This window comes from Molothrus ater, chromosome 6 (assembly GCF_012460135.2).
Source record: "Molothrus ater isolate BHLD 08-10-18 breed brown headed cowbird chromosome 6, BPBGC_Mater_1.1, whole genome shotgun sequence".
In the NCBI taxonomy this organism is placed as follows: domain Eukaryota; kingdom Metazoa; phylum Chordata; class Aves; order Passeriformes; family Icteridae; genus Molothrus; species Molothrus ater.
The window spans coordinates 7,804,445-7,824,229 of NC_050483.2; the positions used below are offsets into that span (position 1 = coordinate 7,804,445).

The 19,785-nt window shown below is 43.9% G+C and overlaps 1 protein-coding gene across 2 annotated transcripts; it reads left to right on the forward strand.

Moving 5' to 3' along the window:
* The first annotated feature begins 2,929 nt into the window (after positions 1-2,929).
* On the forward strand, positions 2,930-19,519 carry FADD (Fas associated via death domain). 2 transcript variants are annotated; one of them, XR_004980396.2, is made up of 5 exons: positions 2,930-3,387; positions 3,695-5,725; positions 12,389-12,547; positions 15,494-15,633; positions 17,409-19,519. XR_004980396.2 is itself a non-coding variant. In XM_036385069.2 (2 exons), the coding sequence occupies exons 1-2, from the start codon at positions 3,009-3,011 to the stop codon at positions 3,979-3,981; spliced, it is 666 nt and encodes a 221-aa protein (XP_036240962.1). In that variant the 5' UTR covers positions 2,930-3,008; the 3' UTR covers positions 3,982-6,196. The 2 variants fall into 2 exon arrangements, 1 of the variants encoding a protein (XP_036240962.1); XM_036385069.2 differs by lacking the exons at positions 12,389-12,547; positions 15,494-15,633; positions 17,409-19,519 and having other exon boundaries at positions 3,695-6,196.
* Positions 19,520-19,785: the final 266 nt, after the last annotated feature.

Sequence of the window (19,785 nt, forward strand, 5' to 3'; positions counted from 1 at the left end):
ATAGTGTTTAAGTCCATTTATCAGTCAGAAACCTTTCTATAATGAGAGAACATAGGTCTGTGAGCTTGCAGTAAGAATAATAAATTAAAGTGTGCTGGAAACAACTTAGGAATGGGGTAACTTGGGGAATCAACATGCCAGTGCTCACAGAAAGAACAAGGAAATTTCTGAACTATCTACATGTGCTGAGAAGAAAAGCCAAAAGGCACCTACAAAACAATGGAGTGAACTTGATCTTTCCCATTTAAGAAAAGTTCACAACCTTTCACCTTGTGTAAGAGTCATCTCTAAAATACAGGGACTTAACATTTGCCCTATTGCTTGCCTTTTAAAGGTCAGGAGGTGCTTTGTGTCACAATTAATCTTGGTGAGGAACAAAGGCCAGGCTGCATGCCCTGTGCTTCCAGGGAAAGGCTGGGGGTCTCTGGGGGCAGCAGGGGCCACACAGGGAGGGCAGAAAGGAATTCCGGGGCAGATTCCCTGGGCAGCTGTCAGGCAGGGAAGCCATGGGAATGGCATCTCTTTGGGAGCAGGGCTCTGCTGGTGCAGAGCTATTTCTTGCTCTTGGTGCAGAAAGCCATTTATAGAACCATAGAACCATGGAACAATTAAGGTTGGAAAAGATCTTTAAGATCATTGAGTCCAGCCATTCAGCCATCACTGCCAAGTCCACCACCACACCTCAAAGCACCACATCTGTACATCTTTTAAATCCCTCCCGGGATGGTGACTCCACCACTTCCCCACGGCAGCTTGTTCCAATGCCTGTCCAACCTTTCAGTGAAGAAATGTCTCCTAATATCCCACCTAAACCTCCTCTGGTGATTTTCTTCTTGTCCAGCCCCTTTTCCTTGGGAAAAGAGACCAAGCCTCTCCCGTCTCCATGCTCGTCTCAGTGAGCCAGAAGGTACCCCCGAGCCTCCTCATCCCCAGGCTGAGCCTTTCATCCTTGTGCTGCTTTTCTTTCCACCTTAAAAAAAAACAAAACAATAACACAGAGATTTACTCTTATAGGGGTAGGTGGTCACAAGAAGTCCAATGATTCAATATTAACCAGGAAATCTACAGTTTTCCCAACTTCAGGCTTAGACTGGTGAGGTCACACCTTGAGTCTTGTGTCCTGGTGTGGGTTCCTCAATTCATGAAGGCCATTGAGGGGCTGGATCATGTCCAGAGAAGGGAATGGAGCTGGGAAAGGGTCTGGAGCACCAGGAGAGGCTGAGGGAGCTGGAAAAGGGGCTCAGCCTGGACAAAAGGAGGCTTGGGGGGGACCTTGTGGCTCTGCAATATTCCCTGAAAGGAGAGGGCAGCCAGGGAAGGTTCCAGGGAACAAGTGACAGGACAAGAAGACATAGTCTAAGCTGCACCAGGACACCAGGAGAGCTTTAGGTTGGATATTAGGCAGAATTCCTTTGCAGAAAGGGTGATCAGACATTGGAACAGCCTGCCCAGGGAGGTGGTGGAGTCACCATTCCTGGAAATGTTTAACAAAAGCCTGGATGCGGCTCTCAGTGCCATGCTCTGGTTGACATGGTGGTGTTCAGTCACAGATTGGACTTGATAAGCTCCGAGGTCTTTCCCGAGTTAAGTGATTCTGTGATTCTGTGTGTGAAAAACGCCAAGCACTTGTTTTTAAATTTTAAAAGTTTAATAGTAATAAAATGGTTATAAAATAGTAATACAATTAGAGTAATAATAATTTGGACAATTTGAATTAGGACAATATGAGACAATAGAGACAAAGAGTTACGGACAGACGGGTACCTTTTTCCCGAAAAAGGACCCCCGTTAACAAAGGATTAACCCTTAAAAGCAATAGCCTGTTGCATATTCATGCACTTCATACATGATGCATAAATTCCATTCAAACACAGGATTCTCTCTGGTCATCGTCAACTTCTTCCTCTGAATCCTAACAGCGCCTTTGAGGCGGGAAGAAGTTCATTTCTCCTGATAATGGAGTAATAAATTCTTTTTCTCTGAAAGATTCAGGTGTCCTGTGGCTGCTATCTTGCTGCGAGTCCTTTCTTTAAAAAAAAAGTATCCTACATAGCATAGTTTCTATTTGAACATTTTTTATAACCTAAAACTACATTTAACACACTACTTAAGAGAATTAATACAGCATTACTTTCTAACACAACATATATAACATTCATTTTAATATTTGCGAAAAGCCAATCATAAAATACATGCATTTTTCACACTGTGATTCTGTGACTCTGTGATTCTGTGACCCTGTGATTCTGTGACTCTGTGATTCTGCGACTCTGTGGTTCTGTGGTTCTGTGGTTCTGTGATTCTCTGGTTCTGTGGTTCTGTGATTCTGTGACCCTGTGATTCTGTGGTTCTATGATTCTGTGACCCTGTGATTCTGTGACTCTGTGATTCTGTGACTCCGTGGTTCTGTGATTCTGTGGTTCTGTGACTCTGTGATTCTGTGATTCTGTGACTGTGGTTCTGTGACTCTGTGGTTCTGTGATTCTGTGACCCTGAGATTCTGTGACCCTGTGATTCTGTGACTCCATGGTGCTGTGATTCTGTGACCCTGTGATTCTGTGACTCCATGGTTCTGTGATTCTGTGATTCTGTGACTCCGTGGTTCTGTGATTCTGTGACTCCGTGGTTCTGTGATTCTGTGAGCCGGCCACGGCTGGGGCGCTGAGGCACCGGGGCTTCTCCTGAAGCACGACACCGGCCGCACTGAGCTCGGCTCCAACACACGCGCTGCATTCAGCAGCACCAAAGAAGCCGGTTCGCCTCGGGACAGGTTGGGGGCAGAGGGTCCCCAACCCCAGCTGAGGCGGCGGTAGCGGCGACAGAGCACGCTCTCCCCTCACGGGCGGCGGCGCGGCCGCCATCTTGGGGCGGGCGGCGAGGGCGGGAAAGGCGCGGGTCACGTGAGTTCCGGGCGCCGCTCGGGTCGGGTCGGGTCGGGTCCGGGTCGGTGCCGTCCCGTCCGTCCGGTGTCTCCCCGTGTTCCGGGAGGTCACCCTGCGCAAACAGCAATGGATTTCGTCTGCGGAGAGCTGGGACAGGACGCCCAAGTCCCCCCCGCGCGGCCTGTGCCGGGCGCGGGCCCCTGCGCCGTGGATCGTTTCCGGAGCCTGCTGCTCTCCATCTCCTCGGGCCTGTCGGCCGCGGATGTGGAGGAAGTGAAGTTCCTCTGTCGCGACATAATCGGGAAGGGGAAGAGTGAGACGGTGCGAGTCGGCCTGGAGCTCTTCAGCATCCTGATGGAGCGGCGGGTGATCGCGCCCGACAATCTGGGGTTCCTGAAAGAACTGCTGCGGGGCATCCGCAGGGGCGACCTGCTGACACTGGTGGAGCAGTTCGAACAGGGGGAACTTCAGGCCCCTGAGGATCAGCAAGATCAGCATGAAAAACGTAGGTGGATTATTATGTATAGAGAGGGGGTTTCATATAGTTATATCCCCGCATATATGGCTCCCCAGCTACCCCAGTAAATGTGAACGCAATCATCTTTCGGGGTGGAACTTCCCCCCCCCCCCCCCCTTTTTTTTTTTAATCTTTTGGGATTCCAAGTCTATCCGGTGGCTTCTGTAGAGCTCTCAGTGTGTGCGGTGCAACAGGAGTAGTGGCATTTTACTGAACTAGATCCAACAACTTCTAAACGTTTTCTGGAGTTTCTTAGTGAATGCATGGCTAACTTGATGTGCTTCTGCTGTTTCAGGTCTCCTGAAGGTAGCTTTTGATGTCATTCGTGCCAATGTTGGGAGGGACTGGAAGAAGCTGATGCGGGAACTTGGGCTGCCAGAGGTGAAGCTGGACAAGGTAGAGGTAGCCTATCGATATGATCTGGAGGAAATGGTTTTTCAGGCACTTCGGGAGTGGCAGAAGTGGAAGGGGAAGGATGCAAAGGTGGCTGACTTAATAAAAGCCCTCCAGCGCTGCAACCTGAGATTGGTGGCAGACTGGGTTGAAGAGAGGCTCTCACAGGTGAACAGTGGAACCAAATGAAAACAATGTAAAACTATGAATGAAAAAAGTCAGAGTGCCTTCTTCTCTTCTGGACCAAAATAATTATCACTGGCTGCTTATCATGCCACTTATTTATGTGCCTTAATAAGTTAATTTGTGCTCAGGTGAAACAGACATGGAAACAGATTCCTTTCAGAGAGCACTTTGTAGTTTGATGCTTATTTCAAGATATTTTAACTTTCACAAGATCTGAACTCCCGTTTTACAGAAATTCTCACTCTTTTTTTCTGCCAATCACCTGAAAAGATTTGCTTTGCTGCAGACATTTTTCAGATGCATCTCCACTGGAAATACATCCATGGGACACTTCTGAAACAACTGGAATTTAAAATTTCATGGAGATGTTGGAATTTTTTTATAATGGCCTATTATAAATACAATGTGAAAGGGAGAAAGAGTAAAGCTTTCAGTTGGGTGCTGGCTCTTCTTTTGGAGTATCAAAAACTAATATCTTAGGTAATTCGTCAAATATATTTGCTCTCCATGAAAATATATTAAGACAACTGTAACCTCAAACTGCAGTGCAAGAGGGACACTAAATAATGTGGTGGCTTTCTTGGGAAAAATGTGCCTGGATTTGAAACGGAAGTCAAATTCTGCACCAAGTGCCTTCAGCGTCCTGAAGTTCTCCTGAAACTGTCCAAGAGAAGGTGTTCACAGCAGCCTCTTTCCAAAGCTGGGGATGCTTTGGGGCTCCTTGCTGGGCATCCTCCCGTGGCCCCTGTCACAGAGGCTGCTCCTGTGTGCTGGAAGGTGTGAGCCACTCTCAGAGGGAGCAGGATTCATCAGCCTCTGTCAGATGCAGCTCTCAGCTTTCATCTGGAACAACCTTCAGCCAGTGGCCTTCACACCTGACCTACAGCTGGAGAGACTGCACAATTGCACAGTGCAGGACATGCAGGGCTGTGCAGACCTCAGGGGGGAGAATCCCATGCAACCATTACTGCTTGAACAGCTGTAGGATCCTGTGTTTCTGCAAACACCTCCCAAGTGCCTGGCCAGATACTGGAAGAGGTTTTATTGCTGCTGCACCTGTGGGATTTCAGCTCTTTGCAAGCTGTTTTTATGTGGTGCCATTGCTGTGAAGGCCGGGTGCCGGCACATAACCTGTCACTGCTCTGCAGAAACATTGTAACACTGATAATTTTCATTGCACGTGGTGCCTCTTGCTCAAGTGAGGCTTGAATACTTTATTGTAGTTAGTGGAAACTGTAAGTCATTGTGAGTTCACATGACAGAAAAATCATTTCAGTCAGGGGTTTTTCCCCTTCAATGATTCTTTTCCACATTCCTAGAAGTGCCCAAGGCCAGGCTGGATGGGACTTGGAGCAACCTGGTCTAGTGGAAGGAGCCATTGGTTGGAACTGGATGATATTTTAGGTCCCCACTCTGCCCAAAGCATTCTGTGCTGATTCTCAGTATCTTTCCAATTTGGTATATTTAGTATCACTGGTTTTATCCAAGCAAAGGAGTTACCACCTGTCTGCCTTTTGGGCAAGTTCTTATTCCCTTTACTTGTATCAATTGGCAATTCCAGGCTCCCAGGAGGAGATGCTGAGCTGCAGCTGAGTGACAAGCTCAGGTGTTTTGGAGATTTTTGTTTCACAGACATCAGGTGTATCCATGCTGCAGTATATAAAGAGAAGGATTGCCCCAGCAGCTTTTCCTTCCTGCCTCTGAGCAGTCCCTGGGAGCAGAGGAGTGGAAGTGAGCAGGATGTTAGGTGAGTGCTCAAACAGCTCCAAGTCTGCTGAAGTGCTTTTCTTATCCACTTTTAATAAGTCTTCTGCTTCGCCAAGGAGATTTATGTGGAATAGGAAGAGTATTAGTAAGCCAGGATATTTTGTGAATCAGTTGGAATAACCTGTTTGTTGTAGCCAAGCACTCACAAGAAATATTCTGCTTCAGGAGGTAAAAACCTTGTTTCTCTAAGGATTTTGTACATGCTTTTACTGTGTCTGAAAGAAATGACCTAGACTGCATCCATCTATGCCATACTTCAGGGCCAATTAAGATCGTTTTTATGAGATATTCAAATGTTGATTATGTCCCTTTTTATTGGGGGGAGGGATAAAGGGTGCAATTTGTAAGGGAGTGTTTTCTGATCCAGTTGACAATCTTATTTTCAAATTAAACACCTTGAACTCATATGCATATTTTTTAATAACTTGAATTAAAATTTTATATTGTATAATTCTGTGTGCATTTCATTAAAAATAATTCTTAAAAAAAAACCAAAATAAATGGAACGGGGTCTTTTCCTGTTTGATGGGATTGCTGTCTGCAGTAAGATCTCTGACTGGGAGAAAGTGGATGTTAAGGATACTCTGAAAGCAAGGTGTGGTGCTAAACAGGCATTGTGTTACCTGTGCCCTTCTTGGGACATTAAAGACAGAAAGCAAAGTGTTTTGTCATCGAGCTTCTCAGAAGTGCTAATCAGGCTGCAGTTTGCCAGCAGCAATGCTGTCACTCCGGGAGGTGTAAGGAAAAAAGGATTCCCTGCCAGCCCTCGGGAGCCCAGACTCGAGTGCCAGTGTGCCTGGGAGAGAGGCTGCCCCTGGGCAGGCTTCCTTCTCTTCTCCTCTGCTAGCCATGCTTGCTGAGGATGTTGTGTTTGGGTTATAATTAATGAAAAGCTCGGCTTCTGGATTAGTCTAAGCTTGGTCAAGCTTTTAGAGGATGTGCTCAGAAGGAGTTGACAGAGGCTCGGGTGCTCTGTGGAGTGTCAGCCTGCACTTAATGCTGCGAGTGAGTAAGACAAATAACTTAATTGCCCATTTTATCAAATCCTTTAGGGTGCTCTGCAAGAGTATCTGCCTGTGAGGAATTACTCAAACCTTTCTCCTCTTGGTCTCCTGAGAGTAATCTTTCCTCACAGCCTTGAGAAAACAGCACTTCAAAACATGTGGAGAGTTAAAAGTGCCATCTCATGAGAATTCTCATCTTGGAGAATTGTTTTTCCATGTCACTCCTCAGTCCCTTTCAGTGCTTGCTTGCCATTGCCTATGATTTTTGAAGATATCAATTATAATCACATGCTGAGGTGGTTTCCTTTTTTTAAATTGCATTATTTTCATTACTGAGTTAAAGACGTTTTCTAGACTATTAATTAAAAATCCTCTTACACAAATTGGTTGTTGTGAATTTCAAATACAATGCTTTGGTTTCCTTTTCTCCATTCTCCACACTCGGGCAGCTGCATTTCCTCCAGCCTTTGTTTCATTCCTAAAATAATTGTCTCCTTTCTGAAATCTAATTGCTTCATTTAATTGTTTAATGCAGAAAGCTTAATAACAGACTGTGTCTCCAAGCTCTCTCTGGCGCTCAGCATGTTCTTAATTCAGGCTTTTTGGCTGAGTATTTTTCAATTCAAATTTATTTCTAATCATGCCTTGTGCCCTTCTTCTCCTGCATAAATCACCTGTATCCTTAAAATGTGTTCTAGCACAAATATTTTTCTAGGTTGTCTTTCCTCCTTGATTTATTGCTTTTCTCTGCGAGGGTTTTGGTGGTCTGGTGGAATTGAGAGAAATTAGCTCACTGTTTCTACCATAAAAATAGGAATTGTGGGGGTGAGCTTGAGGGTGGGGGAAGGAGTTGTGAGGAGAGGTTCAGGAACTTTTGGAGAATCTGTGTTTCAATAAAAACTGTCACAGCTGAGGATTGCTTCACAGGAGTGGGGTGTGTTGCAATTGTAGGTTCAGGGAGAGAAGGAAGCAGGGCTTTACTCAGCTGCTGGGAAAGGCAGAGTCATGCAGCTCTCTCGTGGGAATCTGTGTGGCACCAACTCTTAATCATTAAAAAGTCCCGTCCACAGACCCATTCCTGCCCCTTCCTCATTCCTGAGAGCATTACACATGCCTCTCTTAAAGCAGGCTGAAGTGAAAACAACAGGCTTGTTCTTGTGCAACGTGATGTAATAGACAGCACTGAAATCCCTGAAGCTGGCCATCCTGGTTGAGTTTGAATTCAGTGATTTCTCTGTCTTGATGGGTTTTGGGAGCTGAAAGCCTTTTCCAGGTGCTCTGTGTGCTTGTTCCTGCGTGGATGGTGGCTGAGCTCTCCTTTCTTTGGGTTTCTGGTGCAGGTCACAGAACTCCAGGCAGCTCTCCCAGTGACCAGCTCCTGTAGCAAAGTGCAGGGGTTTGTGTGTGTTCTCCACTTGATAAAAAATAACAACTCTAAGGGAGCTCTTGAGGTGTCTCCGGTACAATGTAATAAAAAAGTGCCATGGAAAGCAGCTTAATGTCAATTTTGTATCTCTGCTGAGTGCTTCAAAAAGCTGCCAGACTGGTATTTTTTATTTACTGTGTAATGCTCAAGCCTTGAGAGCAGGTGCTGGTGCTGTGTGAAGTTACACAGATATAAAACTGGACCATTGTCATGGCAGATGTAAAAAACGCCCAACTGGGATTTTCTCTGAGTGAGCCTGGCTTTGGAGAGCTTCTACAGAAAGCAATCATCTTGCCATTAAAAATGCTCATGATTTTTAAAATTATTTCTTCTCTATTTCTTAATTCTGCTAATCCTATTGATCGCAGCAGGAGTATTTACTTTTAAAAAATGATTTGCAGAATTTAATCCAAGCAGTTCTTAGCAGGTCTAACTTCTAAAAGGGTTGTAGCAGCTATTCTACAAGCGTGCACACCACCTGTGGCAAAAGGGAAGTACAAAGTTTAAATTTCTTTACAAAAGTCAGTGATTTTTGTATGCAAACCTGGCACCAGATTTTATTGACAGTGAGCATATAAAGTGTGAGAAAGGTTTGACATAAAAATGAAACCATAAAACAGTTCTTGCCATTAATGTCTGTATGTGAACAACTGAGCGAAATCTTATCTTTGTTTCCCTCCCAGTCATCTCCTGAGAGGTGCTTTCTGTCACTCCCAGGCATATTGCCAAATTTTGAACAGAAATTGCCGAGAAAATGTGAATTAAAAGGGCGCAGCACTGGCAGGTCTGTGCCTCACATCCCACATTGTTTAATTTATGTTCTGCTCAGCGTAAGCAGAATTTATTCACAGCTTCTTGGCTGTGAAATCCCTAACGTGGGAAAGCCGGGGTAGCCTGAATTCCCCCCAAAGCCAGGGTTGCCGTGGCAATCCGAGTGCACGGCAGTCCATGGGCCATGTGGCTGCAGCGCTGCTCCTGGCCATCCCTCCCAGCCAGCCCTCAGCGCTGGGGAGCTCTCACCAGCTCTGGGTTTGCTGCACTCTCCGCTCTGACCATGTCAGGAATCCAAAATGCGAGGGCAGGAATGGAAATGAAACTTCTTGGCGAATTCCCTCAGTTCCACTTCTCCTTGGAACAAGACGTGTGAGAGAGCAGGGCTAATTTTTTTTTTTTTTTTTTTTTTTTTTTAATTTTTATTTTGTCCTCAGCACCAGTTTAGCATATGGTGCTTCCATTTCTGTTTCCAGCTGGAATGGTAAAGCTCCAGCTTGTGTGTGTCACTGCATGTTTGTGCATGAAGCAGCTAATATATATGCAGATGAATTAAAACTAATTAAAGTCAGCAAAGTGCACATTTCTAGCTAACGGCTGCATGCAGCTCTGTTACATGGCACCTAATTAAGTTATTCACTGTGGACCTGCTCATCCAATTGTCTGTAAACCATGTTCTACTTTTTACAAAAAAAGGAAAAAAAACCCCAAAAAAACCCCAACTTCATGTGAAAAAACTTATGTCTGAATCTTTAAATCAGAATGTCAAATTCCACATCTGGCCTGTGAATTTTCAGGGCTATTAAATGTTGAACTGTCTTTCAGAGGACTGTGTTTATAAGGCACTTCACCTCATGCAGTATTTTTTGCCCTTAATTCCTGAAATGTCATTGTTAAAGGTCTCCAGCCCTGACTGACAGAACCTTTTTTCACATGACTCAGTGGCTGAGGAAGAATTTAAACCCCTTATTTTCACATCAGAGCTGAGCAAGAGGCAACCCCACACCTTGGCCTTTGATTGTAATTCAGTGGAGGGGGACCCTTTTTTTCCCACCCTGCATCCAGTAAATAAATATCCTGGGGAATAAAGGTGCATAGCAAAGGTTCCAAATAATCCCTGAGCTCCCTCCTCAGGATTTGGAACTGATGCCTGTGCTCCCTCCAGCCTCTGGGGGTAACTAAAAGCAGCTGGAACATGGTATAAGGTACCCTGATCATGATTTTCTCCCTAGGAATATCTCCTCCTTCCACCTAATTTGCCCTGAAGTGGGAATGGAGGCGGGAATCCTCATCAGAGACAGAAATCCTCAGCTCTAGAAATTCCTGATTCTCCCCTAATCACTTCCACTGGATAAGATGCTGAGTAGTGTGAAAGGACCAGACCATTTTTCAGCTTGAAAGCCAAAGGCAGATTTGACATCTGTGAATTAAGGTTTACAGAGGTGTCTAGACCAACAGTCTCAGAGAAGATGCCATCACACAGCTACTTAACCAAATTTAATGTCAACCAACACCTTTGAAAATCCAGAGTTTGCTTTACACACAATGTTTGTCTGTTTCCTAGGTTAGTATTTTCACTGGTTTATGTTTTTTTACTATTAGGTTTGATGGAATTTACGTTGAACTGACTTTTTTTGGAGGTGATTTCTTTACTAATGGCTGATTCAAATAGGCTTGAGGTAGGTCTCATGCCAGAAGGGGCCTCACCAGCAAGTCTGATGTCTGTTCCTCAGGTCTGGCTTGTGGGGAGCTCAATTTGTTCTGTGAGGGCTGAGAAGTTCCCACAGGCCAATTCAGAGGAATTAGAGAAGGAATTATAGAGAAATCAGATCCCAGTTTCTTTTATTTAAAGGGAACCTGGAGTGCCCCATAGGCTTGTCCCATTTTCTCCTTTAAAAGGTTACTTTCATCCCTTATCTCCTTCCCACAAACTCATCCCCCAAGTCATCATTAAATGCTGAATAATTCCAACACTCAGGCCTGAGGGAGGACAAACCCTTGGTGGTTTGAAGAGGACTCTGACAGTTCTTGAATCACCCCTGGTTATTCAGCCAGCCTGTTCCAGTGGTTTCTCATGCATTCAAATAAGGTGTGCCCATTTTTCCTCATCTGGGGAAAAATGGGCACAGATGGAAATGCCATGGTACCTGTAAGCAGGTCAGGGAGTATCCTGGTTCTGCAGCATTATCATGTCAGATGTCACAGCAGCAGTGGCAGCTTTCTGGTTTGGTTATTGGGATTTTTTTCCCCCATGCAAAGAGAGGGAATGGGGGAGCTGCAGGCCACAGGGAGCTGCCAGCTTCTCTCAGTCGTGTGTTTTGGTACTACAAAGGTGGCATTATTAAAGGCAGACAAAAAAGCCTCTAAATCATGCAAGCAAAGTGAACCCCAGGAGCTGAAAAACCCTTCCTTTGTGCGCTCAGAAACCTTGCTATGACCTAGCTGGTGTCTGGATACAGAGGCTTTTCTGCAGCATTTTGGCTGTAATTGAGACATGCTATCTCCATGAGCATTGAAAACTGGGAGCCAGGAACCATCTCCATTGCTGTTGCTAAACATTCTGACCTTAACAGGAGAAAACAACCCATTCCAGCAAAGCATTACTGGATTTGACAGATAAAAATTTAAATTATCACTGTTTTGGCTGGCATAAAATTTGATTATTCTGTTTACAGCAAAAATCTGGTACTGCAGAATTATTTGCTGTATCACTTATGCCTTCATATTCCTTTATTTGTTGAATATCCATGGGCATGTGGCAGTGAAATGCTGAATATTCATGCAAGGAATCTCACTGTACATGGCTTAAAGATATATTAAAATCAAGCTGGTGCCATGTTATTTTGGTGAAAGGAAACTGCACATTTAATTACAGGAGAGAAAGAAAGTATTTGACATGAAAATTACATGTCTCCCAAATCCTGATGTGCCTGTGTGTGTGTGTATCCACATATCTGTGTGTGTACAGTGTGTGTTTCCTTATGCATACACACACACACCCACCAGTAAAGTTATTTGATATAATCTGGAAAACAAGATTTTCTTGACAGGGCTATTTCTCAATACTCCTTCTCCAACTTCTGTCTGTCCCTTATATGCACTGTACTGCATCTGTAAGGAAATCTATCCCTATGGGAATCTCCAAGAGCAGCCAAATTCTGGTAGAAACAAAGGTGGTGTTTCTGGGCCAACTCATTAATAAAAAGTACAAATTCAGAGCCATCTGCTGCATCTCCAGGATCAGCCAGAGCAGGAGTGATTTTGAGCCATTGTTTTATTCTTACAGGTTTAAATGCAAGAATTGGCTTAAATCCTGGTGTACACTAGAGCAGTTTCTGTGATTTTCAGCATTTTCCTTCAGTCTAGTGTTCTGGGTGAATAGAAAAGCTGTGATGCTGAAATTAACCTTCTGTTCTCTTCCCTGTTCCTTCTGCTTTTGCAGGCAGCAGCTGCAGACACCGAGGAAATTATCTAACAGGAAAAAAATCAGAAATTTTACGTGGCCAAAGTAAAAGGAGTTCTGCTTGTGCTTTTCCAGTGCCCTAAATGATTCCAGCACCAGGCAGCTGAGTCCCTGCCACTTCAGTCTGCGGCTTCACAGGTAAAAAGTACAAAGAGCAAGTTAGTGCCAAGTTCCTCGATGGCTTTTATGGTGAGGGCAGCACTTCACCAGACTGAAACTGCCAGATTAATCTCACCTTGGCTAGACCTAATATTTCCCATTTGTGCATAAAGAAATGCTAATGATTCCTGGAAGTTTTAGGCATTGTTATTTCAAGTTGTTTGAGAGACAAAGGGAAGGTATTGTTTGCATTTGGGGGAGGACCTGACCTTTGTTTGGAGTGCTGGATGATTGATTGTAACACAAAAGGAAAAGGTGAGGAGTGTTCTTGTAGCTCTTTGTGCAAAAGCTGAAGTGTGTTGTGGGAGCTTACCTCACAGACCTGAGCTAGAACCAGCTCCTGAGTCAATATTTCTGTTGACTCTTTTAGATGTGGATTACAATGCAAACAGATGCTGTGGTCAAAGGGTCTTTAATATGAACTGTGTTCAGGAGAACAGGGAATTTAGCTTCAAAATAAATCAGTTCCTCTGCTTGTTATGGCACAGATGAATAATATCAGGGCTGCAGGTTTCTGCTATTATGAGTTATTCCCTTTTATATCTTACACATGTTATTCTCACTTTGTTTAAGGATTAGTGTAAGACAATGACAAGATTTGTTCACCTGTTGTCCACCTTCCTAGAAATGATGATTCCTAGCCAAGAGCAGGAAGAGGACAACTTTTCGTAGCTTTTTGTCTTGTCTTTTGTTTTTTTTTCCAAGTTACACATCATGTCACCTTGCCTGCAGCAGCTAGATAGTAAATGACTTTTTATTTAGTAACAGCAAGCCTTAATTAATTGCAATTTGACAAAAGCTGTGTAAATACCTCTGTGCAAAGGAACAAGGCGTTCAGGCCAACAGAAAAAGGGAAAAGGAACGCTAGAGTGACTAAGAGTGTTATCTCACACAAGGCAGGGACAAACCTTTTGTTGGGAGCTGATTCAAAAACACCCGGAGACCTCAATGGCAGCTGAGGACACACTGGATGAAACCTCAGGTGCAGATAAAGGCATTCCTGTAAGGAGCCTGAACTCGGAGTGACCCATGGGGATGGGTTGAGCAGCACAAGCTGCACACACAAAGCCTGACTCCAGCTGGAGGAGGCAGTATGAGCTGACCATAAGTTTTACAGAGGGTGTTTCTGTGCAGAGGGAAGGTAAATTGGGCCAGATTAGTAACAGACACTCTGCCAGCCAAGAAGGGATGCAAGGCTTCACTGTGCTTTTATTCATTATTAAAATAACAGATGGTTCTGTAAGGACTTAAGCATCTTTAAACCATTAATCTCAAAACTAGGATATCATGGCAGAACTAAAATTAAAATTTTAGACAGAAATCCTAAAACTCCCTTACTTTAGGGCACTGTGAGTCCAGCAGTAGAGATAACCCATATGAGCAAGGCTGTGCAAAGGCAGCTCCTGCTCCTGTTGGCATTAGGGAGGATCCTGCCTTCTCCATGAGGATCTCCTCTCCACAGCATGTCTCACCCAGTCCATGTGCTGTGTGCTCTGGCTTTATGGATTTGCAGGGAATTTGCTCAAAGTTATGGTGTTTTCTTCAAAAGCTAAGGATGAGACCACTCACAACACAGGGATAATACTGGGTAAGGACAGGCCAACACAGAAGCAAGTGGGTAAGGAATTTACTTAAAAAGAAGCCCCATTTTCTATATTTCCATTCTTTTTCTTGATATTTGTTTCAAGTCGACTTGAGCACTGTTCCCAAAGGTCTGGGGTTTTTTCCCCACTGGCGAATGTAGAGCTGCTTTTTCTGAAGTATTGTCTGTTTTCCCTGAAGGTTTTCTTCTGACTCTGATTGCTTTTAAATGTCACTCTGCTGCTTCAGGCTGCTGGTAGGTGGTCTGAGCTGAGTGGTTACCATTAGCTGCTTATACCTATACTCATTTTCTGTGTCAGATCCTGACCTAGTAACCTTCTTCTCCAAATGCCAAAGGTGAGATTTAGTCTGAAATGACCTGGTTGTCTAGGCACAATTGCTACTAGTCAGAACAAGAAATAATATTGGGAACTGAACTTTGACAGCACTTTAATACACCATATCTATTGGTAAACAGTTTCACCTGAGCCTTAGGCTCACCTTGAAACTGGAGATGGTTTTTTGCCAAACACACTGTTGCCATTGCAAGTGTCCACAGTTTTTATAAACTTTATCTGTTGCAGTTTACTTTATGACTTCATTCTGAGGCCATCTTGGTTTTTAGTCACCATCTCAGCTAATTCATTTTAGCAAATTAATATTCCTAGTAAATACTGTGAAGACAGTGGGGAGTTCTAAAATGGTGAAAATAAACATTTTAACTCATGCATAAACTGGTGATTCACTGAAAGTGCTATTTACATTTTCATTTGCCTGTAAGCTGAAGCTGGTTGCACAAAAGTCCTTCAGCCTTGTCACACACATATGATTTGGGACTAAGACCTTCCCAACATTTTTATCTTGACACACACAGGTTAATGCTTCAATTCAGTGTGCATCTGAATAATGAAGGTGGTGATTGCTGCAAACAATTTCATGCCAGCAATGTGCATGTAATAAAAGGTATGTTATCACTTGAAATCTAGTCAGGTAAGGATTAAAAATAGGCTTAAGTACTATTTGAGGTCTCTTTATTTTTCAAATGCTTTTATCTACTTTACTACTCTACTAATAGTAGAGGACACTGAGTACATAGAAATTGTGATCCACTTTGCTTAGTGCCTACTCCAAAGCCACTTGAAACAGCAGGAGCCTTTGCATAGCAGACAAAGCAGGAAAAAAAACCCCTTTTTTTTTCTTCAAACACTGATTTACAGGAACAGAAATGTTACTTCACATGCAAATCCTTTTTGTTTTCCTGTAGTTGGAATATTTATAAAGTTTATTAAATATAATAAACTTTATAAATAGTAATGCAATCTTTTTTTTTTTTTCTCTTACCAGGTCTCAAAACATTCTAAAAGCTGAAGCCTCAATATTGAAGTGATCCAGGTAGAACCTAATGGAGAGGAGAGGAGAGGAGAGGAGAGGACCTCAGTGTCTGTAGACTTCACTCTGCAATCAACTTGTCTGTATACAGACAGGTATTATAATGCTGTTATAAAAATAATAGCATTACTTTCTCTTGCAATGAAGACATGGTGAGGGATTTGGGACTGCTCATCCTGGAGAAGAAAAGGCTCTGGGGAGACCTTAGAGCCCCTTGCAGTACCTAAAAAGCCTCCAAGGGAGATGGAGAGGGACTTTGGGCAAGGGCATGGAGTTACAAGGGGGGGTGGCCTTAAGCTGGAGGAGGTGGGTTTAGGTTAGATATAAGAAATAAATTCTTTGCTGAGAGGGTGATAAAGCACTGGAATGGGTTGCCCAGAGAGGTTATGGACTCCCCACTCCTGGAGGTGTTCAAGACCAGGCTGAACAGGGCTTGGAGCAGCCTGGGATATTGGAAGGTGTCCCTGCCCATGGCAGGGGGCTGGAACTGGATCATCTTTAAGGTCCCTTCTGACCCAAACAATTCTGTGTTTCTATCATTCTCTACCCTGAGAGGCTGCCATGGCTCTGAAGCTCTAGGCTTTGGTCTTGCAGATCCAGTAATTGAATTGCAGACCAGTTAAAATTACTGAGACAGACAAACCGTGGGCTGCTAAATCCACAGCAATGAAGCCAGGAACAGCCCTGCTCATTTCTGTGGACAACCACATCCATTTCCCTTGCTTTCCTACAGCAGCAAGCTGTGCTGATCCCACACGTATCCAACACCCAGGTTCATCTCATGCGGCTTTAGACATCCGAGCACAGCTCCCACGGCAAGAGTCCAGCTGCCCTGGGCTCCCTCTGGAGCCAATGGGAACAGACAGGCACCTGGAGCAGGTGATTCATGGACCACACCAAAGGTCTGAATCACTCCTCCCATGGAGTGGCTCTCTTGCTCCACTGATTACAGAGGCAAGCCAGGGTAAATGGGTTCATGCTGTAGGTGGTCAGCCAGGTGGAATGTATCCAGACCTGCTCTAGGTAGGCAGGAGCTGCATTATCACAGCTGGTTCTGAATCCTTCAGTTTCTTCTTCCAATATTATTCACAGCTACCTCACACAAATATGGCCTTTCCGAAAAATATTATCTTTTTAAAAATGTTTACCTAAATAATGTGCAGCTCTATTGCCCTGAACTTGCAACTGAATGCACTTTTATCTTGATACCTTTCACTGTAGCTATAAACTATTGTAAGACGTGCTGAAATCAGTCTACACTGAGGGAATGTACTATGTTTGAATTGGATATTAGGGGTGTACTTCATTTCTGATTGAAATAAATGATACCTGGCTTTAGAAATTCTTTCTAGCTCAAGGGGATTTCTGCTGCTGTAAATCCATATAGAAAAGACAGCAGGTGCAATAATTCTGAACTGCAAATTGCACAACTGAAGCTGAAACTAAGCTGAAAGCCTTTTCGAGTTCAGCAGGTTTGTACTTGAGTGAGAATGTGTGGTTTTGGTTGTGGGAGTGACAGGCTAAATTTGAAAAACATTTATGGTCTTGACATAGGTATGATTCTCACTAAAACAAATTGTGTAAGTTCACTTGGTCTTTTAAGAGTCCATTGCATTGTAGAGACTTTTCTTCCTAAGTCCAGTTCAAAAACCCTCTTCAGTTTCAGAGCAGCCAAGTCCCATTTGATTTACACCTCCCTGAATCCAGCACAGATCCGTGTAGACCCACATGATATAAATAAAATGTTGATGTAAAGGACTGTGCTGTGTGAAGTGGTGGCTTCCACTGCCCAAGGGCTGACACATTTACTGGTGCACTTATCTTTATACATGGGCATAACCATTAATTACCTCTGTCCTCTTCTCCACAGGCCACCTTCCAGCCTCTTCCCTCTCATCCCTTCTCCCTCAAGCAAAGTGTCTAGCAGCCTCTGGAGACTTTTATTTATGGCAACAGAATGGTCCAGGTCACGTCTATCTACTGACAAAAGGATAATCAGTGCTGCTGGCAAAAATCCTGTTCTTGCATCTATTCATGTCGTTCTGAAATGCCTGAAATGTGTTCAAAATGCACTTTGCTGCTAAGTCATTAAGTCATCTGTAAAGGACAAGGAGTAAATAAGGTACCATCAGCTCGACTCGGGAGAGGAAAAAAGACTGCATGGGCGATCTTGGACTATTTTCAGCAGAGGTTTTGTGCTGGTGTGGGGTGGCTGTGAGGCTCACAAAGGAAATTTGGGCACTGAGGAAGCGTGAAGCCCTCAGTGGGCAGAGCAGAGCTGCACTGGGCAGCAGGTGTTTGTCCTCAGAGCCCTGCGGGCAGGGCAGCCCCGGCCCGACCCCACCGCTCACCCCAGCACGGGCTGGCAGGAAGAGCTGCCTGCCTTGCTGAGCTTGGATAAACATTAGGATCTAATTTATCATGTGACAGGAAAGGAAACCTTCCCCCCCACCCCGTTTTTAACAGCCTTTGTTTGAATTTCAGCGTGTGGTTTTTGAGATGCAAAGAGTGGAGAGAGATTTAACCTGGGTCTCTGGACTGATTACTTTGCTGTCAGCTGATGTATGTGGGGCTCTTTCCAGACACATCCACAAGTGTTACATCTCACTAAATGACATGGACAAGGAGCCAGACCGCTTGCTGAACTTACAAAAGAGACATCACACTCATTTAATTAAAAAGATCTGAGCTGCTGGTGCTCTTCATGTCAGATGGTATATCCTGGGTTACATGCCCAGGAGGAAAAAAAAAAAAGAAATTGTTTTCCTTGTACTACAAAGTAAATAGGACTGAGAAATATTTTGGTATTTGCAGAGCCTGGGAGTTCTGACTTTATCATTCCACGTGTATTTTGTGCAGCATGGAGCATTATGCAAAGATCTGGTTATTCACTTTTTCTCTCTAGAATTTCAGGTCCTGCCCTTCCCCGCTGATCTGGTCCCAGCTTTGGTGGACTGCACATGGGAGTAGCAATTAGCTTTAAAGTCAGGCCTTTCAAATATTTTTGGGGCACCTCAGAAACTCTGCTGTATCCACAGTCTGGGCTCTGTGTGGCATTCACAGAGTGTGGTGCCTAAGGAAGGTATTTGCAGTATGCCACATGGGAGGCATATTCCTGAGCTAGGATATTCTGGATGTAGGTTTCCTCCTGGACTAAGCCATCCTTTTGGGCATGAAAAAATACCTGGCTCTTTACAGTGCCTCCTTCTCAGGCAGCAGACATTTATTCCCACATTGCTGTGGGAACTCTGTTCCCACCTGAGGCTGAAACCCATTTCTCAAGAAAGTGCCTAACCACTGGCACTTCCACCCTCCTCTGAAACTGGTGTACAAAGTGATATAAAGGTGAGGCTGAGGAGGGTCTGCAGCTAAAACCTCCTGCCCCATAGATGGGAAATCCAAACATGATGTGAAGAGATGGCAAGCTGAATGCAAGTGCCTGTGCCTTGTTAACAAACTGGGTGAAGTGAAAATTAATTAAAATGGAGTTCATCCATTTTGATTCTCAGTTCAGGATTGTGTGCTAGGTTCTTTGCTTTCATAATGAAGCAGGATTATAGCATGGTAGAAATCTTCATTTTTTGGTTTTAACTATTTAAGGACAAAACAAAACTTAATTTCAAAAGAAAAGCACACATTCCAAGGCATCCCAGACTGAGAGAAAATACTATTCCATGTTTTAGGATCTACATGAATACTGAGGTTAATTAATTTATTCCACATGACCTGGCTCTGAGATCAGCTAATCAGGCTGGATATATTGCAGTGTCCAGTTTGAGAGAGATTATCAACTCTGTGCCCATTACAGTCTTTAACCTTTTGCCCTTTCATCCACAAAGTCTCCATTTGACTCGCATGTTAAACACAAATCAAATCAGTCTTTCTACTAACATTATTAATTTTCATTTTTATGTGTGATGAGCTGAAGTGGAATGGTGTTTGTTCACACAGCCACAAACTCCACTTTATTTTCCAGCCTTGTTTTGGTATTGCTGGAGTGGATTATTTTGAAAATGCTGCCCTGGCAGCTGCTTAGCCTGAGGTCTTCTTTATTCGCTGAAAATCTGGATCAAAGCTTATAAATAAAAGCATTTACCTATGTACATGTTAATTCATAACAATTCATTTTGGAACCTTTTTGCTAGTCTTCCTACATTGAAAAGTCAGAGCTCAGTTATGCAGACATTCAGCACTAAATCTGTGCTGATCTATATTTGGCAGAGCTCATGGTTTGAATGTGCCTCATC